The 24,162-nt window shown below is 36.2% G+C and overlaps 2 protein-coding genes across 2 annotated transcripts in view; both read left to right on the top strand.

Annotated features, from left to right (window-relative positions):
• Positions 1-13,901, top strand: part of LOC127158822 (histone H4) — a 98,605-nt gene extending 84,704 nt beyond the window's left edge. The window contains exon 2 of the mRNA XM_051101815.1: positions 13,870-13,901. Within this exon, the coding sequence (XP_050957772.1) occupies positions 13,870-13,874 (5 nt within the window). The 3' untranslated portion in view covers positions 13,875-13,901. The remainder of the gene's footprint in view (positions 1-13,869) is intronic.
• A 330-nt stretch (positions 13,902-14,231) lies between these two features.
• On the top strand, positions 14,232-16,123 carry LOC127158819 (histone H2B). The gene is made up of 2 exons (XM_051101812.1): positions 14,232-14,241; positions 15,673-16,123. Exons 1-2 carry the CDS (start codon positions 14,232-14,234, stop codon positions 16,056-16,058), a joined length of 396 nt encoding a protein of 131 aa, XP_050957769.1. The 3' UTR covers positions 16,059-16,123.
• Positions 16,124-24,162: the final 8,039 nt, after the last annotated feature.

Genomic DNA, 24,162 nt, shown 5'->3' with positions numbered 1-24,162 from the left:
CATAATATCAGCCCATGTTCTATGTCGCGAACAACTTGAGTTTACAAACACAAGTTTGTATTGTTCAGACACACATACAACATGAATCAGTGAATGCCGTATGCTTTATTGTTTTGTTGCTGTTTTGTTGTGATTTTAGCTTTATGTTCAAAGTTGATCTCTTTATCTTAATTTGTTGATTGTCATAATTGTTGAGATTCATACACTGATTCTCAATGTCTGTGTGTGTCTGAATTTTTCAGTGCTTCAAACATTTTTGTGCACAATGTGTTTAAAAAGTCCTTCAGATCACTGCTGGATCTCTTGCTTTAGCATCACAGGGTTTGTGTTGTTAAGCAGACTTTGAGTGAGATATTTGAATTACACCTTTTTATGATGATATCATCATAATTAATAGGCAAAAATCACATCATCGCCTTTGATTTTAGCTTTCTGTGCAACAAATGATGTTTTTAAACAGACTGTGTTACAAAAGACAAACTTAGACTAAGTCAAACGCCAAGAGCTCAGCCAAATCAAACACTATCTATTATGGTGATTTCAAATGAAGCTATAATTTTCAGTAAAACCCTCATCATCTAAACCTCGGTTAATTCTCAATAAGAACTTCTGTATACATATGCAAGTGGTAACCACTTTAAATTCTGAAGTTAATGTGATATTTTGAGGCTTGAACCTTATATTTATCTTAAAACACTTCTAAAAAATATGTAGCGAGTATCAGATTAATGGAGGTTCAATGTGCACATTAATGCAGACAAATCAAACAAGGATTCTGTCTGAAGAACACATGAACACACTCACCTGATACTGTCAGTGTAACTCCTTTACTGTACTCTGAGTGCTGTGGAGCTTCTGACCGAGATCCTATACAGCTGTACACGCCACTATGAGACCAACCCACAGATTGGATTATATAGTTCTTGTCTTGTCTTGTGCTGCTATCTGGAATTCCATCTTTATTCCAGTTGTACTGCCAGTCTCCTGTCTGCTGTATGTCACATGTGAGAGTGACTTTCTCTCCACTGAACACATTTTCATCAGGATGAACATGAACTACAGGTTTGGGTCTCTCTGTGAAATAAGCAAACAACACATCTCATGTGTTAAAACTCAAAATTAGGTTTTCACTTTCAGTCAGCAGTACAGTATCTGTTCTGTTCAGTCCACAGATTTCAACAAACTATTATTTATTTATAGCGGATGAGACAATAATGGGCTACAACACAATCAAACTGAAAAATGATGTCTGTGTCTGTTCTTAGTCTTTCATCTATTACACATTTTCATAACAAAACCATATTGAATGAATAACACTACAGATAGTAGATGCACAAGATCTTACAGACACACAGTCATTAATTACAGTGAAAATTGTTGCATTAAGCTAGCTTGCTCTTCTAAATGTAACATTCATTATTAAAACAAAATAAAATAAAATAAAATAAAATAAAATAAAATAGTAAAACTTTATTTGAAGGACCAATTCTACTATTGATATTGGCTGTTTATAAGTACTTATAAAGCATGTGATAATGCTAAATAATAAACACATAATAAAAAAAGTCATATGAAGCGAACATATAAAGTGAATAAATAAATAGATTTAACAGAAAAATAAGTAATGAAAAAGAAATAGATTACATTTAATACAAAATAAATAACTAAATAAATAACATTACAAAATTAGTGAATAAATGTGTTTAATAAAAACTTAATTGTAATTTTTATTAATATATTTTACTTAAATGCATTTATTCACTTCTTTTTATTCTTTTTTGTCGTTACTTAAATTGTATCACATGTATTTATGCATTTAATATATTCACTTCATTATTTATTATACTTAATTTCATTAGGTTTTTATTAAATGTAAATTAATTTTACTCACTTTACTTACTTAATTTTTAATGTATTTATTTTAATATATTCATATTTTAATATAGTCATTGTTCATATTCACTTCACTATTTATTATACTTAATTTCATTAAGTGTTTATTAAATGTATTTACTTCATTTTTATAATTATTTTGCTTAGTTATTTTGAGATGTATTTATTTTAAATTGTATTAATATATTTCACTTGATACAGTTAACAAATAAACTATAAAATGCTAAACTATAAATGCATTTAATGCAAACTTAATGAAATCAGGTATAACAAATAATGAATCAAACATACTGAATAAATCAAGTGAATAAATAAATAGATTTAATAAAACATGAGTAATGAAAACAATAAATAGAATAATTTAATAGAAAATAAATAACTAAAGTAACATTATAAAATTAGTGAATAAATGAATTTAATAAAAACGTAATTACATTTTTTATTAAAATATTTTACTTAAATGCATTTGTTCATATTTGAAATCAATGTCTGACTAAACCTTTACTGCATCTAGGTGAAAAAAGTGCACTAAAATACATTTTACTTCAGTACACTTAGTGCACTTCCATAATGTACTTGCTCTATTTCCACACACTTTGTACGTAATATACTAAAAATGATTCTTTACTACTTCTTAAGATAATCTTAAGAACATTTAAGTGCAATCAACTGCACTATTTTGGGACACCATGAATTTTGAACTAAATGTGCTTTTAACATACTTTCTCTGTAAAAAAAAAAAAAAAAAAAAAAAAAAAAAACGCTTAGTACAGTTCAGTTTAGTACAATTGAAACCATCCTTCATACACATTTAAATCATACATAGAAAATACAATTACTAATTATTTAAAATATAAGAATAATATAATGAATACGCAAAATGTATTTAGAATTTATTGCCCACATATTTTATATATAAAATAATACATTTTAAATGTACTGTAATTATGTTAACATTCTCTTAATATGATTAATACTTAACTACATGTTTATGGTGTCTTAAATAGTACAATCAAGTATTACTGTCATTACTAGCACTTTTTTTCCACATAAAAAACGTCTGAACATTACAGCATGATTATGCAGGATTTTTTTTGTTGTTGTTGTTTGCTGACTTCATCTAAACTTTTTTGTTGTTGTTTTGTCATTGTTGTTAGTTTTTTGTTGTACTGTGATGTAAAGAGCTCGTCTTTTAACAATTGTCACTGTTTTATGTTTTCTCAACTTTTTTTTCTTTTTTTCTTTTTTTGTTGTTTTTTAGAGTGTAATTGGTGTATTTATATCAAGTGTCCTTAAGTAGCACAGTTAACAGCCTCACAGTAACTAGGCGTTATACGCCTTTCACCCTGTGATATACTTTGACCCAAATAAATTACTTCTGTCTGACACAGTTGAGCTTTTTTCAGGTTTGCTCTGTACAGGAAATCAAGCAGCCACTTGACTTCTCTCTCATGTTCAGTTTTATCTACTGAACAAATCAAAACATCATCAATATATTGAATGATAACTGATGTTGAATCAAAATCTTTCAAATGTTTTTGCAAAGACTGATGATAGCTTGTAGGCAAATTATGTAGGCCTTGCGGCAACCTTGTGAAGGTGTATTGTTGAATGCACTTACAACAACTACATTAATAATATATTTTAACTATAATAAGGATTTTAGGAAAATTAGGATAACTATATAAAAGGGTTGAACACATTTTTAAATCATTTGAAGCACACCTTTAAGAAATACACCAATAAAAGCCATCTGTATATTTTTGCCATAATGCATTTTATTTCAATGTACTAAAATCAATTTAAATATCAGTGGTATTTAGTATATTTTTGCAATTGTACTAAAGTAGAAATATACTTTCAATTAGTGTATTTATAATATATTAATTTTACAATTTTATTTAGCTCAAAAAATAAGAATGTACTACATATGTACTTGCTTGTATTTAATTTTTTTAGTGCATTTAAGTACACTTTATTTTTACCTGGGCATGACTAATTAATTGAATAAATAGCATGCACTGCAGCAATAGCATTGTTTTAGCATAATAAGGAACTACACAGACAGATGATTCTGTGTGAAGATGTATGACAGCAAAATATGGATATAACACATCAAAGAGACAAATGCTGTATTCTGATGTAGACTACAACACAATTTACATTTGATCAATAAAGAAAATCAAATGTACTGCACAGTACCTTGAGTGAATCCAGAGTAGATGAAGGACATCAACACTACAAGCAGAAGAAACACAGATATGAAACATTTCCATTCATTTAACAATGCAAAACACACAGTGAAATATCTGAAGTAAATGTATATGTACACTTTATGTATAAAAGACTTACACATGCAAACACATTAGAAGAAAATATTAAAGTTAATGTGGTTAATGTTTCACACCACTGATTCTTCACTGGAACAAAACAAACTGTAGAAGTCCTGAGCCACCACTGCAGGGGTCTCATGTACAGGAGACCTACACTGTAAAATGTAATTAGTTGACTTTACTTGTAAAAAGCGTGGAAACTGATTACCTTAAAAAAACTAAGTAAAGTGAAATAGGAATAGTATGTTGTACTGACAAATGCTTACTTAGTATAGTTTACTTACACAAGAGTTGTAGTAACTAACAAAAAACTGTTGAGAGTACTTGATTCTTTACTTTAGGTTTACTCTTGACTTAGTATAGCTACTCACTGACTCCCAGAGTGCACTGCGACATGAATAAATTATGCAATTGCTTTGCTTTACTGTTGTTGTTTGTATTTGCCAATTTCATTTGCTGTCTTGTGTCAGTAGTAGCACAACAAAAAACAAACAAAAAAAGCTCATAAAATGGTTATTGATAGTTAATAAAAATAAATAAAATTGAGTTGTTACCATTGTTGTGATTCACATGCTGAATGTTGAAGTCTGTGTGTGACTCACGCACATTACCCCAAATATTAAAAGATTATATCAACGCAGTTAAAAGCTTCTTATAATGTTTATAAAAAAAAGAAAAACAGTAAAATTGTAAAAAAAAAAAATCATTAATCAGCATGAAAAACACTCAACCTAATGATTTAATTAGAATATAGATCACCTTCTAAAAGCAATCTATTTATTACTTTTCTTTCTTTGAAATCAAAGAACCCTGATTTCATGCTGCATTGTTGCAACAACAGAAAGAAAACTATAGTAATATAAACAAAGTTCCAAGTGCCCAACCAAAAGTAACACTATTCACTATAATGGTGAGTATTAAAAAAAAAAAAAAAAAAAAAAAAAAAAAAAACCTTTTCAGGAAAATCAACATTAATTTATGAAGTCAGCTTATATGATGTTCTCTCAAATATTTCAGTTGTATTGAAAATTCAACATTCCAGATGACTTTGGGAAATGAGTGAACTCAAATAGTAAAAAAAAAAAGATGTGAGTGAAAAGTCTACTAAAAATTGCCCCATCTCAAAAACTTTCTTTTCTTCTTCTTCTGTTGTCACGTTGCACATTAGCAACATATTAGTGCACTGCTGCCTCTCACTGGTTTATTAATGTCATTGGTTTCTTTGTGGATACTTGAATATTTTAAGTAAACATCACTCAAAGCAAGTAAGTAAATTGTTTTATTTGCCTTGAAAGTAGCTGTAACTTAATAAAACCTAGTAAGTATAGTAACTAAGTAAAGATAACTAATTGTAACTAAGTAAGGTAAACTATTGGGTTTTACAGTGTAACAGTTTCTGGAACTGTTTGACAGTGAGTCAATCCTCAATCCCCACCTCAGTCAAGAGAGTCAAAATAGGGCGGTGCCTATTTTGACTCTCTTGACTGAGGTGAGAATTGACTCTATCCGAGCAGGAGACAGATGTGCCTGCATCGTTGCCGAATCCCACACCACGCCCAGATAAGTGGTCCTCTGTAGTGGAGAAAGCACACTTTTCTTGGTGTTTAGTCTCAACCCCAGCTCTTTCATGTGAGCGAGAACAACATCTCGATGTTGAACTGCCATTTGCTCTGTTTGAGCTAATATCAACCAATCGTCAATATAGGTTAGTATGCGGATGCCCTGGATTCCAGAGGAGCCAGAGCTGCATCCATACACTTTGTGAAAGTGTGGGGTGAGAGTCCTAGGCTGAAGAATAGGAGAACCCGATATTGGTATGCTTTGACCCCGAAAGCAAACCTCAGGAACTTCCTGTGTTGAGGAAGGATGGAGATATGGAAGTATGCGTCCTTTAGATCATGACAAACCAGTCCTCGGACCTGATTTGAGACACAACCTGACTGAGTGTCAGCATCTTGAACATCAGACGCATAACTGCGTGGTTTAGCAGACACAGATCTAAGATTGGACACAACCCCCATCCTTCTTCGGAACAATGAAGTACTGGCTGTAGAACCCGGACTCTCTGTCATGAGAAGGGACCACCTCGATGGTCTCCTTCCTCAAGAGAGCGTTTACTTCTTGTTCCTTAATCAGAGCCTGCTCGGGGCCCACCAGAGTGGGTAGAACCCTGTGAAAAAGAGGCACAGGAGAACCAAACTGGATTCTGTAGCCTCTCTCTACGGTGTGCAGGACCCACTAAGACACGTTTGGCAGATGTTTCCATTCTGCCAGATGGTCTACTAAGGGAATCAGTCTCTGGAGACTGACCTCTGGTGTTACCAGAGTGGCGCCCTGAAGTGGATGACCAGCAGGGAGCAACCATTTTGGCCGTTCTGAGGACCTCCTCCTCGCTACAATGCCGGGTGTACGGGTTGGCAGTACGATCTCCTGAGTCCACTGAGGAGAGACAGGCACCGTATGATGAGGTGTTAACCGTTCTTCCCCAGAGTGGTCTGCCCTCAGAAGTCCTGAGCCACGAACGTCAGGACTTCTTAGCCGAAGGCTTCTTTGCCTGAAGAAGGGCCCGCAGGTCCGTCTTTGGTGCAGTTAGCTTTGACTGCGGTCTCCTTGGTGGCACGCAACAAAAGGTTTGTGGCTCGGTGGAGTTTGGTGATATGCTCCTCCATTATCTCCTCACCCTCATCCAGCTCCTTCAGCAGGTCCGCCTGGTATGCCTGCAACACTGCCATGGTGTGCAGGCAAGCACCAGCCTAACCTGCTGACGTGGTACGTAGCGGCTTAGTGGGCAAAGTCGGGGCTTTAAGGGATGATGCCACACCGGGAGACAGATAGCTTGTGAGCGTCACCACATTGCTGTAATGGAGGGTGGCAGAGCTGTGAACACAGGCCGAGAAAGGCTTTCCCCATGATCTAGACACCTCAGTGTGCAGATCGGGGAAAAAGGCAAGCCCCGTCACCGAGGTGATGGTCTAGACCGCAAGAAGCATTCATCGAGTTTGCTTCTTTGCAGCTCTGTTGGTTTCTCGGCTGGCCAATCTAATTTTAGCTTGGCCACAGTCACCACCTCCACAAGCTCCTCATACTGGATGGGCTGATGCCCAGCCACATCGACATCCTCCACATGCACCTCCTCGAAGGATGAAATATGGAGGGTCGAGCACTCTCCCCGGGGGGAAGAAACCACAGAGTGTGCTTCCGTCCCAGTGAGACCGCTGGATCTGGTGGGTGGAGAAGAAGGAAGGGACTGACCCGTCTCCATTTCCTCCAGCAGATCCATTTGCGAGCCCCACGACTGCAGCCGCCGCTCTGCCTCGGCAAAGAAGTTGCTACCGACTTTATTTTAGTGATGTAATGCAATTACATTTAGACATTGTACGTGTGATTTAAGCATCCAAATTGTGTTTTAAATATATTTTTTATTATTATGATTATTTTGGGCTACTATGTGGACAATTCATTTTCGATAAGAGGGGCAAAGAGAATGTCAAACTCTCTGAGTCTTTAGTGGAGAGTCTATTTAAAGATACAATATCATACAAAACCAAACCTATATTAACACAAATACATCTGATTTAACTGAACTACCTAAAATAAGATGAACTAGCAAAAGCACATGTCTACAGGGCCTCCATCTTTCACAAACAGCACAGATAAACAGATGTTCTCTGAAACTCTGTATCTGATCCACACGCAACATACCATCACACTGAATCAATAAACAATACAATAAGCACTGAAACCCTCCTACACACAGCACATCATTTATCTTCAGCTGAATACTGTATTAAAAACAGAATAACAAAACAGAAGATGCTGTAGAATATAATAAAATACTCACCGAGTATGAGAGGCAGTGCACTGGACCCCATACTGACACATTAATAGACTGTTAATAGACACATTAGAACGCTGTGTGCACTAAATCAGACACTTCCTGAGTTTCACAGTTCAAGAAGAGATGAGGGAGGAGACAAAACTCTACACAGAAATACATGAAGAAACAGGAAGAAAAAGACATCCATTAAAGATATGTAGTATTTTCGTGCATGCAAGTTACTTGAAAAGACTGTTTCACAGAGAATGCAGTAGTTGTTCTCACACTGCATTGTTTTGTTCATTCACGCTGCCACACACATTACGAACAGACCAGTGAATACAAAGTAAAATCATGAGGTCACTCCTAATGTAGGCCTGCTTATGTAATTCCTGCTCTTATTTGAGTTATTCTCTCATCTACAATTGCAGCGGTCCGGTTAATTGCAACTAAACTGCTTTTACACAATGACTGATATAAAGAACAAGTAATACATTGTCTCTGTTATTAAATTCTGGCAATATCTGCACAATCACTTTGCTGTCATGGAAGTATTATTGCATCACCATATTTCACATGTAAAACTTTGCAACAACAATAACCCAAAATCAAAATCCAGTGTGATTTATAGAAATATATGAAGAAGATATTTCACTTCTCTTTTGGTTCATACAATCAGAGACAAAAGTTAAGTTTGAAATTAGACAGGGTTTCTAAGAAGTAAATGAAAATGACATGCACATGTTGCTGTGAATCTTTTTCTCTTGAGGTTTATGAAGCTAAAGAAGCAGAATAACTGAAGATAAAAATAACTATCTCCCCCACTCTTGTTAAAAAAAAAAAACAGAGCAGAAGTCAAACCACAACCATTAGCTCAACTCTATTATTAGACCTCTTAACACTTTTGTCATTTTCTCACTACAAACAGCTTCTAAAGTCAGCAATACACAAATAGCAATGTGTCTTCAGCGATGAGCTGAAAGAAACCAGTGCAAAAAATTGAATGTATTGCTGTAACTCTAAATGTTCATTTTCTACCTATATGGCCTATAGAAACAACCCACAAAATGCTGTGACTTCAATTACAAGGTACATCTACAACCAAACCACAACACTGAGAGAAGTGTCTGCAGAACTTGCTTCAACTGTGATGCTGCTTTGATGCTACGATTATATTAGGAATGTGTCTGTTTTTATGATTATCAAGTCTCTGCAAACATAAACAAATTATAATAAGGTATGCATCTTATAGATTTACTTTTGAGAATTTGATGTCTTGTATTAATTACCTCTGAATTGACATAATACGCATTTACCTGACTGATAATACATTGTTACATTTGAATTGATCCTGTTTACTCTGGAATGATTGACTCCAGTAGATCATGTTGTAACTTGTTAACTTATATCTCCACCTGGTAAGTAACGGGCTAAAGTCAAGTTAAGATGGAGCATGGGGTACGCCAAATGAGATTTTACAGATCCGGCTAACAATTGCTGTTAATTCAGTACTTCGACTGTGAAGGCCAAAAGGGAATTTCCGTTTATGTCAACTGGATGTTGTTAGACCAATCTAAATTTGAGTGGGCTGAACTATAATATTCTCAAGCTAACATGGGAAACCATGGCATGACTACACCAAAACTATTGTCAGAGAAAGTAATTTTGGTTGGCTTATATCTACAATAGTGGGCATGACCTCTGACTAGAGATAATGTTGCTTTATTTAAGTATATACAGATCTATGGGGACTAAATAAAAGCACTTTTAGAATGAGCAAACATAGTGGCAGCCCTCTATTAGTCAGTTACCTCTGGGAGATTCTCTGATTGGCTTGGAATCTGTTCACACTCTAGCCAATAGAAGGCTGGCACCCTTTCCTTTAAAAGATATATCACAGCGGGTCAAACTCACAGTTTTTCTGTTTAGTGAAACAACAATTTTCCCAAGTAATGCTCACTGCAGAGCCAAATGGCCTCCAGCTCCACTTCTCTGGAGGTCCAGCTCCACCTCTGTGTGAACTAATGGGTGGAGTTAGGGTTAGAATAGGGTAAGGGTTAGGGTTAGGGTGTGGTTAGGTGTCTATCTCCACCCATTACCTCCAGCGAGGGGGAGCTAGAGCTCCAGCTCCTCCCATCTGACTCTGCAGCAAGCACCCCCAATGAGTGGGAGAGGCAAAACCGGTGGAAAGGCCCGCGCCAAGGCCAAGACTCGTTCCTCTAGAGCTGGATTGCAGTTTCCCGTCGGCCATGTTCACAGGCTTCTCCGCAAAGGCAATTACGGTGAGCGCATTGGTGCTGGTGCTCCAGTTTATTTGGCCGCTGTGCTCGGGAATAAAACCCGTATTATTCCCTGTCATCTGCAGCTAGCGGTACGCAACGACGAGGAGTTGAACAAGCTTTTGGGTGGTGTGACCATTGCTTAGGGTGGTGTGCTGCCCAACATTCAGGCCGTGCTGTTGCCCAAAAAAAACGACAAGCCAGCCAAAGCCAAGTAGACTATCAAGTTTTTCTAAAAACCAAAGGCTCTTTTAAGAGCAACCTGTTTTTTCTATTTGAGAGTAATTTCCTTCATGCAATCATTATGATCCTATAGAAACGCACTTTAAAAACAACAATGCACACATTTTAAGTTTTGTGCTCCACAATGGTCATATTAAAAAATAACAAAAAACACATGGTCTCAAAACCAGTGTGTGTGTAGGATATATTTATGTATAATACAAAGACCAATTTACTGAGCTACTGATTCGCAAACTGCCTTTCCAGCGCCTGGTGAGAGAAATCGCTCAAGATTTCAAGACTGATCTGCGTTTCCAGAGCTCTGCTGTCATGGCCCTGCAGGAGGCTAGAAAGGCTTATTTAGTTGGACTGTTTGAGGACACCAACTTGTGCGCCATCCACGCTAAGAGAGTGACCATCATGCCCGAAGACATTCAGCTAGCCCGCCACATTCGCGGAGAGCGCGCGTCTAATTGCATCAACCATGCAAGTCCCAAAGGCTCTTTTAAGAGCCACCCCAATATTTCCATGAAAGATTATTTATTTTAATCACTTGCTATGAACATGTAAAGGATTTTGATGGGTTTTAATTGTATTTTATTTTATTTTATTTATTTATTTATTTATTTACCGAAATTGTAGTATTACGAAAACATGCTAAAATAACATGATAGTTGGAGGGTGTTTCAGATTTTTTAAAATCATTACAGTTGATTGTAAGATACAAGACATTATGGGGCGGTTTCCCGGACAGAGATTAAGCCTAGTCCTAGACTAAAGTGGCCCTTTAAACCAGATTAACAGTAATCTGCTTTCTTTGTCATGGTTTTAAATAGTCTTAGACTTAGTCTAGTCAGGAATTTAACAGGCTGATTTTCTGAAGGAAGACTAGAGCTACTTCAGGACTAAATTGAATCTTAAATTAAACCTACCAGGAGGCAGGTTTAACTTCAGATTAACATTGTGTTTCCAGTCTTCATATATCAAAATTATTGGTATCCTTGGTGGATGTAAACAAAGAAGCCTGTGAAAATAAATCTGCACTGGTAATTATTTTGGTGTTTTATTTAAAAAAAAAAAAAAAAGCCTTTTACTTTAAGTATAACGAAAAGGAATGGAAATGTCACTATGAAAGTTTTTTTTTTTTTTTCTCTCACACATTGGCCACAATTAATAGCACCCTTTTATTCAATACTTTTTGCAACCTCCTTTGGTCAATTTAACAGCTATGGTCTATCCTATAATGCCTGATGACTCTGAAAAACACTTGACAAGAGATCATATATGGTATATATTCATCCAGATTCACTCCAGACCCTTCAGATTCCCAACTCCATGATAAACTCTCTTGTCTTCAGTTTTCTATAGGGTTTAGGTCAGGGAACTGGGACATCCATGGCAGAACCTTCATTTTGTGCTCAGTGTCCCATTTTTTTTGTGTGTGTGTTAATTTTGATGGTCCTTTTGATTCATTGTTCTGCTGGAAGATCCAACCATAGCTCATTATGACTCCAAGACTATTTTCTGCAATTCTCCAGCTGTGATCCTTGGAAAATCTTGTGCCACTCAAACTTTTTTCCTCACATTGCATTAAGACAGTTTAGACACAGACAAATCACTGTAGGCAGATTGTTAACATTTCCTGTTGATTGGAACTATCTGCAGAACTCTATTTTTTTGTGTCATTATGATGGATGATAAAGGGAATTGACCTTTGTGTTCCCTCATATTTATATTCCTGTATATATTTAGTCACCCTGGTGTCCTAAAATGTAAATGTAAATGGGAATGTACAGTAGATCTTCAAAGATTTTACTCATAATAATTTCTAGGCCAATGTGTATTAGAGAAAAAAAATATTTTCATAATGTGATTTTGTTAAAAAAAGAAAAGATTTTTGTGATATATATATATAAAGTAAAAGTAAATTATATATATATATAAAATTTACTTTTACTTTTTTTATTTTATTTATTTATTTATTTTTTTTTTTTTTTTTAAGAAAGATCAGAAAGACAAACAATAAATACAGATTTATGTTCCCAATGCTCTTATTTTTATACTATTTTTTTAGGGTGCCAATATAATTCTGACAATGTCTCTCTCTCTCAAACAGCTATTCTTCTCTCTTTACTGTTTTCATGGGGATATTGTTAAAATATGTAATTCTAACAACAAATAATAACAATACTAATGTTGCAAAACTAACAACAACAGCTGATTGCAATAATTTATGCAAGAATTCATTACAAAGCGATTCCTAGACATTCCTAATTTTATATTTTGACACCTGTTGTGTGCAATTTACATTGCTTGCTTTTAAAAAGCTTTCTCTTGTTCAAACACTTGTTGTGTTGTGTTAATTAATTAATTAATTTGTTTGTTTTTTGATTGCAGTGTTTTTTCTGCTGCTATTGTTTTTCTTGGATTTGCTTCTCAGTTACATACAATTTTAACCTTTTCTTGGTTCATTCCATGTTTTATAGGCAACCTCAATCCAGCTAATCCTGATTTGCATAGGTGGTATTAAATTAATCGAGTGTATTTTAGTTGAGGACTCCATAGTCCAGGTGTTAGTAATCTGTACTTAATCTGTGTTTCAGAAAGCCATATTTTAAAACATGATTAACTATTCTAGATTAAGGCCTACTCCTGTCTTAATTTAATCTTGGTCCGGGAAACCACCCCTACCTGCAGTATGTGCACTACGTCTATAATCTGTGAAACTAATCGGAATAAATACTTTAAATGGTCAGAAGTACTTGTAATGTTATGCTGTTATAGATTTCATTTAAAAATATATGAATAAATGTACTTAAACCCACTTTATTTCCTCAATGTAATACTGGAACAGAATATGAGTGGTGTGCTCGGGTTAGACGTAACTGGTGACGCTTAGTTGAACCGCGCATGATTGTGGTTTCACCTAGGTCCTTTAGCGAAGTATAAACTCCCCTTTTTTTCTATCGAGCTTTTATAACTTTCTCCGTCAAAGTGATTTGAAGCGTGATTGCAGACATGTCAGGGAGAGGAAAAGGTGGTAAAGGTCTTGGTAAAGGAGGCGCTAAGCGTCACCGAAAAGTTCTTCGCGATAACATTCAAGGAATCACTAAACCCGCAATTCGTCGTCTTGCTCGCCGTGGCGGTGTCAAGCGTATTTCCGGGTTGATCTATGAGGAGACCCGCGGTGTGTTGAAGGTGTTTCTGGAGAACGTTATTCGTGATGCTGTGACTTACACTGAACACGCTAAAAGAAAGACCGTTACCGCCATGGATGTTGTATATGCTCTGAAACGACAGGGACGCACTCTGTATGGTTTCGGAGGTTAAGTGATTCCTAGAAACAACAACAAAAAAGCAAACCCCAACGGCTCTTTTTAGAGCCACCCACTCTTTCGCACAAAGAACAGTTTCGTAATTGTGTAATTAGAGTTTTGCAATTTATTTTTTTGATTGTTGAATTCAGAATGATTTATTTAATAAACCATATTATAATTTTCAGTCTAACAGTCATTATTCACGTATTGATGAAATTAACAAACATTTTGAGGATTACATAGTAATACATATTTTATAATTCTAAGTAAACGTTGAAATAAAACTTGGTAATCAACTTTATTATATTGTTGTTATTATATTGTAATCATACTTTAAAAAAAAATGCGGGAAAATCAAAGGAACGGAAACATGGGGGATGGTAAATGACAATCATGAGACGGTGGGAGGGATTTACATTTTCAAGCCCCTGATTGGCTTTACTGTGGCCAATGAAATCATTCTGAGGGTTGGTCCATGGAGATAAAGCAATCACAGACTGCCGTTTTCCCTTTTAAAATTAGCATAGGACAGTGGATGAAAGTTCGTGTGTTCCATTTGAGTTTACTCAGATTCGTTTGTTTTTGAGTAACACATCATGCCTGAACCAGCGAATAGGGATGGGCGATACCTCGTATTTTATTTTCGATCCGATACCGATATTTTCAAGCCAAGTATCATCGATACCAATACCGATACTGATACCTCTAAACTACATTGAGCTTTTAAATTATTTAAAGAATAAAATCAGTAATTATACTTACTTAACATTATATTTGAAAGTCATGTGTTTTAAACATTTCATTTTTTTTTTGTGTATAACACTGTCAGAAAACTAAAATTTTGTATTTTAGCTCTTTACTGGGCAGTAACCTCAAAGGTGCACCTTTCTTTACCCCTAAAAGCCAGGGAGCACACTAGTACCATACAAGTACACACGCATTAAGGGTAGATACGGTGTACCTTGGAGGGTACCTGATGAAAAACAACCATGGTGTTACATAAGTACTAAAATGTATAATAATAATAATAATAATTAGTAGTAGTATTATTAATTATTATTACCATGATGCACAAATTGTTTCTTACAGACAGCAATTACAGGATATAACAACCAATTTGAACTTTAACAACCAGTTTAAATAAATTTACTTACACAAACTAGCCTAGTTAAAATAAATATTTCACATACACTATACTGTTCAAAAGTCTGAGGTCAGTACAACTTTGTAATGTGTCAAGGCTGCACTTATTTGAACAACAACAACAACAACAAACAGTAAAAACAGCAAGATTGGGAAAATGAACAATTAAAATAACTATTTTCTATTGTAATATATTTTGAAAAATGTAATTTAAAAAGCATCTGTGATCAAAGCTGATTTTTTTTACATCATTACTCCACTCTTGAGTGTCACATGATCCTTCAGAAATCATTCTAATATACTTTGCTACTCAAGAAACATTTTTTTAAATAATGCTTTATTATTTCAATGCAATGAGAAGAAGAGGAAGAAATATCATTTCTGATTATTATCAATGTTGAATGAAGCGTCAGCAGCGAACGCTATGTGTGATCGATTGGTTCTGTCTTACAGCATTTGCTTGTATTCCGATGAGCAGGAGAAATAGTTCTGTCCTACACAATAACTCGGTAATAGTCTGTTGTTCCTCTTAGAGGTTTATTTTATGCACCAAACTTCTTGTAAAATAAATAAAATTAATGGTTAAAAATGCACTTTAGAATCGATATTTTTATGTGAGGATCGATCCTTTCGATACAACGTCAGTATCGGAAGTATCGATATTTCAGGATCGATCCGCCCATCCCTACCAGCGAAGTCCGCGCCCAAGAAGGGTTCAAAGAAGGCAGTTACTAAGACTGCTGGCAAAGGTGGAAAGAAGCGCAAGAGAGCCAGGAAGGAGAGCTATGCTATCTACGTGTATAAAGTGCTGAAGCAGGTTCATCCTGACACCGGAATCTCTTCCAAGGCGATGGGAATCATGAACTCTTTCGTCAACGACATCTTCGAGCGCATCGCCGGTGAATCGTCTCGTCTCGCTCACTACAACAAGCGCTCCACCATCACATCGAGAGAGATCCAGACCGCCGTGCGTCTGCTGCTGCCCGGTGAACTGGCCAAACACGCTGTGTCTGAGGGCACAAAGGCTGTGACCAAATACACCAGCTCAAAGTAAAGTCTCACCTTGTTTGATCAGCTAACTCAAAGGCTCTTTTAAGAGCCACCCATGTTGTCTTTAAAAGAGCTTGTTACTGATATATCATTCCCTTTTTTTTTTTTTTTTTTTTTTTTTTTTTTTTTTTTTAAATCCCTAAGTGAAGAATTGTCATTAATGGGTAATTATATAAATGATCAGTATCTCTGTATCTATTATTATTATTACTATTATTATTATTATTATTATTATTATTAATAATGTTCACTTATTGGCATTGCCTATACCTGTTCTGAAATCATAGTCAGAGTTGTATTTTATCAAATACCCCCACCCAACACATATTGTATTTAATTATATTACCATAGGTTTGCTCACCACACTTGATTAAAAACTAGGGATGCACCAAATTTTCGGCCACCGAAAATGGCATTTCCGGTTTTTAGCCGAAAGAGAAAAACGGCCAAAAAAAAATATAGGCCTATATACAGGTCCTTCTCAAAAAATTAGCATATTGTGATAAAGTTCATTATTTTCTGTAATGTACTGATAAACATTAGACTTTCATATATTTTAGATTCATTACACACAACTGAAGTAGTTCAAGCCTTTTATTGTTTTAATATTGATGATTTTGGCATACAGCTCATGAAAACCCAAAATTCCTATTTCAAAAAATTAGCATATCATGAAAAGGTTCTATAAACGAGCTATTAACCTAATCATCTGAATCAACTAATTAACTCTAAACACCTGCAAAAGATTCCTGAGGCTTTTAAAAACTCCCAGCCTGATTCATTACTCAAAACTGCAATCATGGGTAAGACTGCCGACCTGACTGCTGTCCAGAAGGCCATCATTGACACCCTCAAGCAAGAGAGTAAGACACAGAAAGAAATTTCTGAACAAATAGGCTGTTCCCAGAGTGCTGTATCAAGGCACCTCAGTGGGAAGTCTGTGGGAAGGAAAAAGTGTGGCAGAAAACGCTGCACAACGAGAAGAGGTGACCAGACCCTGAGGAAGATTGTGGAGAAGGACCGATTCCAGACCTTGGGGGACCTGCGGAAGCAGTGGACTGAGTCTGGAGTAGAAACATCCAGAGCCACCGTGTACAGGCGTGTGCAGGAAATGGGCTACAGGTGCCGCATTCCCCAGGTCAAGCCACTTTTGAACCAGAAACAGCGGCAGAAGCGCCTGACCTGGGCTACAGAGAAGCAGCACTGGACTGTTGCTCAGTGGTCCAAAGTACTTTTTCCGGATGAAAGCAAATTTTGCATGTCATTCGGAAATCAAGGTGCCAGAGTCTGGAGGAAGACTGGGGAGAGGGAAATGCCAAAATGCCTGAAGTCCAGTGTCAAGTACCCACAGTCAGTGATGGTCTGGGGTGCCATGTCAGCTGCTGGTGTTGGTCCACTGTTTTATCAAAGGCAGGGTCAATGCAGCTAGCTATCAGGAGATTTTGGAGCACTTCATGCTTCCATCTGCTGAAAAGCTTTATAGAGATGAAGATTTCATTTTTCAGCACGACCTGGCACCTGCTCACAGTGCCAAAACCACTGGTAAATGGTTTACTGACCATGGTATTACTGTGCTCAATTTGCCTGCCAACTCTCCTGACCTGAACCCCATAGAGAATCTGTGGGATATTGTGAAGAGAAAGTTGAGAGACGCAAGACCCAACACTCTGGATGAGCTTAAGGCCGCTATCGAAGCATCCTGGGCCTCCATAACACCTCAGCAGTGCCACAGGCTGATTGCCTCCATGCCACGCTGCATTGAAGCAGTCATTTCTGCAAAAGGATTCCCGACCAAGTATTGAGTGCATAACTGAACATAATTATTTGAAGGTTGACTTTTTTTGTATTAAAAACACTTTTCTTTTATTGGTCGGATGAAATATGCTAATTTTTTGAGATAGGAATTTGGGGTTTTCATGAGCTGTATGCCAAAATCATCAATATTAAAACAATAAAAGGCTTGAACTACTTCAGTTGTGTGTAATGAATCTAAAATATATGAAAGTCTAATGTTTATCAGTACATTACAGAAAATAATGAACTTTATCACAATATGCTAATTTTTTGAGAAGGACCTGTATGTTATGCAGTGTTCAGCGCGCAGTTTCACTCTCCTTCAGCCGCTGTCACTGGGCGGTGTGACTTTCTGCTCAATATTCTGCTCTGTGAATGTACTGCTACTCATGATCACCGGGAAAACAGTCTGCTCAAATAACGTGCCTATAGGAAGTTTCTATGTAGTTTGAATGTAGATCTTTTTTACTGCTTTTTTATTGACAATCAGGTTAAAACTGAGTAAAAACATCTCTGTGCAGATATTTCATAAGTTTGAACATTTGCCATTCATGGGCCTGTATAAGAAATTATAAAGTGCTGTAAAATGTATTTATTTATTTTTTTATTATTATTTAAAGGGGTCATATGATGTGGTTTCTTGTTTTCCTTTGTAGAGTTATAAGCTGTTTGTGCATATATAAGAAATGTAAAGTTGCAAAGCTTAAAGTCTCAAGCCCAAAGAGATATTTATTATGAAAGTTAAGACTCAGCCACGCCTTCCTAAAACGGCTCGTTCCAGCATGCCCCCACATGTCTATGTCACGGTGTGGGTAGATTTGCCTAACACCGCCCAAATTTATATGCAAAGAAAGAAGGCATAACTTTTTATACCGACTGTAGTATTGTTGCAGTCGCCACCATGTTGTGGAGACACTGTTTCGATGCGAAAGCAAAAGTACTTTTGTTCAAAGTACTTTGTTTTGCCTTCCAAATGACGACACAAAAATACACAATTCTTTATTGTTAAAAGCGGTATATAAAAAAAATGTAAAAAAAAAAACAGTACAATGCAAATATTCGAGACGGTGCTATGCATTTTACAGAGGACTGTTTCTTGAACCTGGGAGAGTAGCCTACAATGCCAGCTGTACACAAAGGATTAAGACTATAAAGTGGGTCAATTCCAACCTTGCAAGGACAGTCTGGCGCTTCTGACGGCCTGTAAGTACTTTTTCATGTTTAAAGAATTTGCTACTGACTATTCAAACGCGAGTTTTGAGCAGTGTAGAGTAGTGCTTGTTGTTTGTCGTTTCTACGATCACAAATGCAGACATGGTGTAATGTTATGCGACGCAACACAACACAACACCTAAAAGGACAGTATGAGTCATTATGATCAGCACTGTTAGAAATCGCTGTAGATTTAGCAGCACAGTACTGTAAAAACCTACAGTACAATACCACATTTATACATTACAGTAAAATACTGTAATTTATATTGCATTCTGGGTAATTTTGACTTGGCGGGAATATTTTACAGTTTATTTTAGTGTATATATATATATATATATATATATATATATATATATATAATAACTGTAGTGTTGGAGTGTGTGAAATACACATGTATTGGCAATAGTCTATGTGATAGCCTATACATGGTCAAACAAGTGCACCCTGGGAAGGGCAATGCTGTCACAACATTATTGTAAACTAAATAAATTTTTATTTACAGTTGAACTCAAAAGTTTACATACACCTTGCAGAATCTGCAAAATGTTAATTATTTTACCACAATAAGAGGTTATTTTTATTTAGTACTGACCTGAATAATATATTTCAAATAAAAGATGTTTACATATAGTCCACATGAGAAAATAATATTTAAATTTATAAAAATGACCACATTTAAAAGTTTTCATGCACTAGATTCTTAATACTGTGCTGTTACCTGCATGATCCACAGCCATTTTTTTTTTTTTTTTTTTTTTTTTTTTTCTTTCCTTCTTTCTTGTTTAGTGATAGTTCTTGAGTCCTTTGTTTGTGCTGAACACTGCCTATTGAAGTCTTTCAGGTCCCACAACTTTTTTTTTTTTTTTTTCCTTTTGCTGGCATTTTTGTGTATTTGAACCCTTTCCAACAATGACTGTATGATTTTGAGATCTATCTTTTCACACTGAGGACAACTGACAGACTCACACAACTATTACAGAAGGTTCAAACACTCACTGAAAAATTATCCAAAAAGAGCCAGGGTTGAAAACTTTTGAAGATGTGTACATTTTTTTGGCAGAAGTTTGGCAGAAGACAAAATAAGTTAAATTTACCCTGATACTTTGAACCTTCTGTAATAGTTGCATGTGAGTCCCTCAGTTGTCCTCGGTGTGAAAAGAAGGATCTCAAATCATACAGTCATTGTTGGAAAGGGTTCAAATACATAAAAATGCTGAATAAATAAAGAATTTGTGGGACCTGAAGGATTTTTTCTGAAGAACAGCAGGCAGTTTAACTATTCAGGACAAACAAGGGACTCATGAACAATTATCACTAAACAAACAAACAGCTGTGAACCATTCATGTACAACACAGTATTAAGAATCAAATGTATGAAAACTTTTGAACGGGTCATTTTTATAAATGTAACACTTATTCTCTCTTGTGGACTATATGTAAACATCTTTAATGTGAAATATCTTATTCAGGTCAGCACTAAATAAACAAGAACATACATTTTCTATGATCCCTATTATTTTGGTAAAATAATTAAACTTTTAAAATAATTATGTAAACCTCTGAATTCAACTGAACACAATTCATTTATTTATTTTTCATCTATGCTACAGAATTTTTATTCACTATTTTCCCCATGCTGTCTGTTCATTTTTCTTGGTGCTGTAGATAACAGGTTTTGTCTTTGTGTTTTCAAATGGTCCGCATGAGTGAGAGTGTGAATGTGTGTCTGTTAGTCTTGCAATGGACTGGTAATGACCAGTGTTCTCAGCCTTCAGCCTGAGACTCCAGCATCCTGTGACCCTACATGTGGTTTGGAGAATGAATGAAATATCAGCTTGAAGTTTGTTCCTCTGTTACGTGGCTTTGGTCTTCAGTAGATGCAACTGTAAAACACACACACACACACACACACACACACATTTATATTCACAGTTCATTCTGACACTTTCTGTTTAGCTTCCACTACATTTATTGCCTATGAACCATCTGTTGTAAATATTGACATATAGCTGAGACAGAGAGTAAAGGCATGTCTGTCAGTTAATGTGAATGATTTGTGGAAAAGAGACTCAGAGAGAGAGAGAGAGACAGATCAGACAGATGCTTTACCTCTCGCTCTGTACCATTTGAATAGCACCACGACTGTAGACAGCAGATACGGTAAAGCTACCAGAAGAAACCTGAGGATGTTGACAGAAATCTGACCTGAACATGACACTGAAAAACAGAAACACAAGCACATTATTGAGAAACATTATAGAGCCCCTATACTTTCAAATAGTTTTGTTAGTAAACACAAAAATACTGAAATATATTATCTCATATAATGTCCCCTTAGCTCCATATTAAGGGAATAGTTTATCCCACGAAAAACTAAACTAAAATAAAATAAAATAGGTCATTTGTGTTCCAAGGTATAAAATACAGGATTGGTATAACATGAGAGTGAAAAGAATTTATTATAATCCTGTAATTAATGCCCCCTTCATTAGGATGTTGGTTCGGAGGTGTTGATTATTTGCCTGTATTTCAGTATATCCATAGTAAATTTGTTATTTATATTTTGTTTATGTAAGTTATGTGAACTAATAAACAGCTGTCAATAACTGATTGCTCATAAATCAAATCAAATCAAATCAGCTGACAGAGACTGAACTCCACTGACTCTCACCTCTGACTGAGATCCAGCTGTGGAGTGACTGTCCTCTCTCTGTTTTACAGTAGTAGAAACCCTCATGTGACTTTGAGACAGTAGTGATGCTCATCTCTCCTGTCGTCTGATTCTGGATGAGTGATCCGTCTTTATAGAAATCAGCTGTAATGATTGGGGAGTTTGTAGATCGATGTAAACAGTGTAGAGTCAGAGTATCTCCCTCAATCACAGGATCAACAGAACTCACCAGAATCACATCACCATCTACACAACAAAAGAAACACATGCATGTAGGAATTTGTTGATACATACTGTACATAACAAATAGAAACAAATATTTAAAAATGTCTCTTTCTATTATTATTGATTGTATACTTTGATATTTAAGCAGAATAAGTGAAAATACCCTTCCAGAATCACAGGACAATCCACAACTATTCAGAATTACAACTGGTCATGTCTTTCATGGTACTAAATTCTTAAACATATTGTCACATTATATTTAGTCCAAAACAGATTATTTATTATATTTTATGTAGTTTTAAGTGTCATGTGACTCACCATGTACAGTGATGTTGAGAGGATGACGTTTCTCTCCAGATTCAGACTGACACCAGTAAACTCCAGTGTCAGATGTGCTGAGAGAGACGATTCGACATGTAGATCCTGTTTGTTTTGAACAATCTTCAGTGTTTCTGTCTGTGTATCTTCTCACTGTCCATCCAGCAGAGTTACTCTGATCCTCACAGCTCAGAGAGAGAGAGTCAGATGAGAAGTGTTGACTTCTGCTAGGACTGACCACCAGAGACACTGAAGGACAAACAGCTTAGAAGAAAAAAAATAATACATTTCAAAACTGACAGCAAACATGTGTTTTGGTAATAAATTAATCTGTAACAAGTAAGGAAATACAGTTAAAATGAAATTTAGCACTAAGCACTAAAGTTTGAAATAATAAGGGCCTTATAATGCATATATTATAAGTGTGTATTTGACAGTGCGTCTGGTTTAGGCTGAGAAATGGAGGGAAATGAGAACAGGTTTTTGAGAGCATTTGTTTCAGATGGCTTTGCCTCCCTGTGCTAGAGACTGTAATGAAACACAAATACAGATGAGTACAAGCATAAATAGTGTCACACAGTCTCACCAGTGATCCACAGTGGCTGTGTGTTACTGTACTTTGTGTAATAGGCCGGTCGTCCTCTCTCTGCTCTGCACGTATAAACTCCTGTGTGCTGTAGAGCAGCAGGACTGAGAGTGTAAGAGCCTCCAGCTCCTCTGCTGCTGTCTGACAGATGATCATCATCTCTGAACCAGCTGAACGTCCAGCCTGTAGAGGAGCCTGTAACCTCACAGATCAGAGTCACTGAGTCTCCTTCAGTCAGCCACGGCTGTGGAGACACTCGCACTGCTGCCTGAGCTTCAGCTGAACAAAACATGAGGAGTTATAGAGCCACAGAGAAACTGAGAGAGAAGCTGTTCATACTGATAATAATGAACAAACACACAAACTCACCTGATACATTCAGTGTAACAGCATCACTGCGCTGAGAGCTTTGTGTTCCCATCTGTCCTGCACAGGTGTATTTACCACTGTGAACATGATCAACACTGCTGATGTTCCACTCTTGTGTTGAGATTTGGCTGACAGAGTTTTTATGTTGGTTATTTGTTCCCTCTTTTTCCCATCTGTACGTCCACTCAGTGTCTCCTCCCCACTTTATATCACATCTCAGAGTGACTGTTTCTCCTCTGAACACTCGTTCATCAGGTCGTACCGTCACCACAGCTTTAGGAGTCACTGTACAAACACAGATCATTGCATTTATTTTTGATTCAATGTTTCAGAAGTTCTGTAGATATTGTCTCTGATCTGTATGTTGTGTCACATACTATGTTCTCTCTCACCTGTAACATTTACCCACAGTGCATTACTGTATTGTGTGTAGTAGACTGGTTTCCCTCTTCCAGCTCTACACCAGTACTGGCCTCCATCAGACACTGAATCAATCTTCACTCTGTAGGAGTTTGTTTCTGTCTTCTTTGTCTCAGAGTTCAGTGTGTGTTTGTACCAGTAAAAGTCCCATCCAGTGGACGGATCCATGCGACAGATCAAAGTCACTGTGTTTCCTGTCAGTGCAGCTCCTGCAGGATCTGATGTGAGTTCAGGTTTTGGCTTTAGACCTGCAGAAGAACAAGAAATGATTCAGAAAAAAATGCTACATGTACTGCATTAAACAAACTTTTTACAGCACTTACATACTGTTGCTCTTTTGTTGTTTGATTGCTTCTACTGTAATCATTTGTAAGCTGTTTTAGATAAAAACATCTGCTACATGATTAAATGTAAGTGTTTGTTGTATTACTCACCATTAACAGCTAGATTTATTCGGTTACTCTCCTGTGAGGATGATGGTCTTTTATCTCTCTGTCCTCTACACCAGTA

Source organism: Labeo rohita, unplaced genomic scaffold (assembly GCF_022985175.1).
Source record: "Labeo rohita strain BAU-BD-2019 unplaced genomic scaffold, IGBB_LRoh.1.0 scaffold_172, whole genome shotgun sequence".
Lineage (NCBI taxonomy): Eukaryota > Metazoa > Chordata > Actinopteri > Cypriniformes > Cyprinidae > Labeo > Labeo rohita.
The sequence above is the reverse complement of the archived record's forward strand: the minus strand, read 5'-3'. Positions and strand labels throughout refer to the sequence as shown.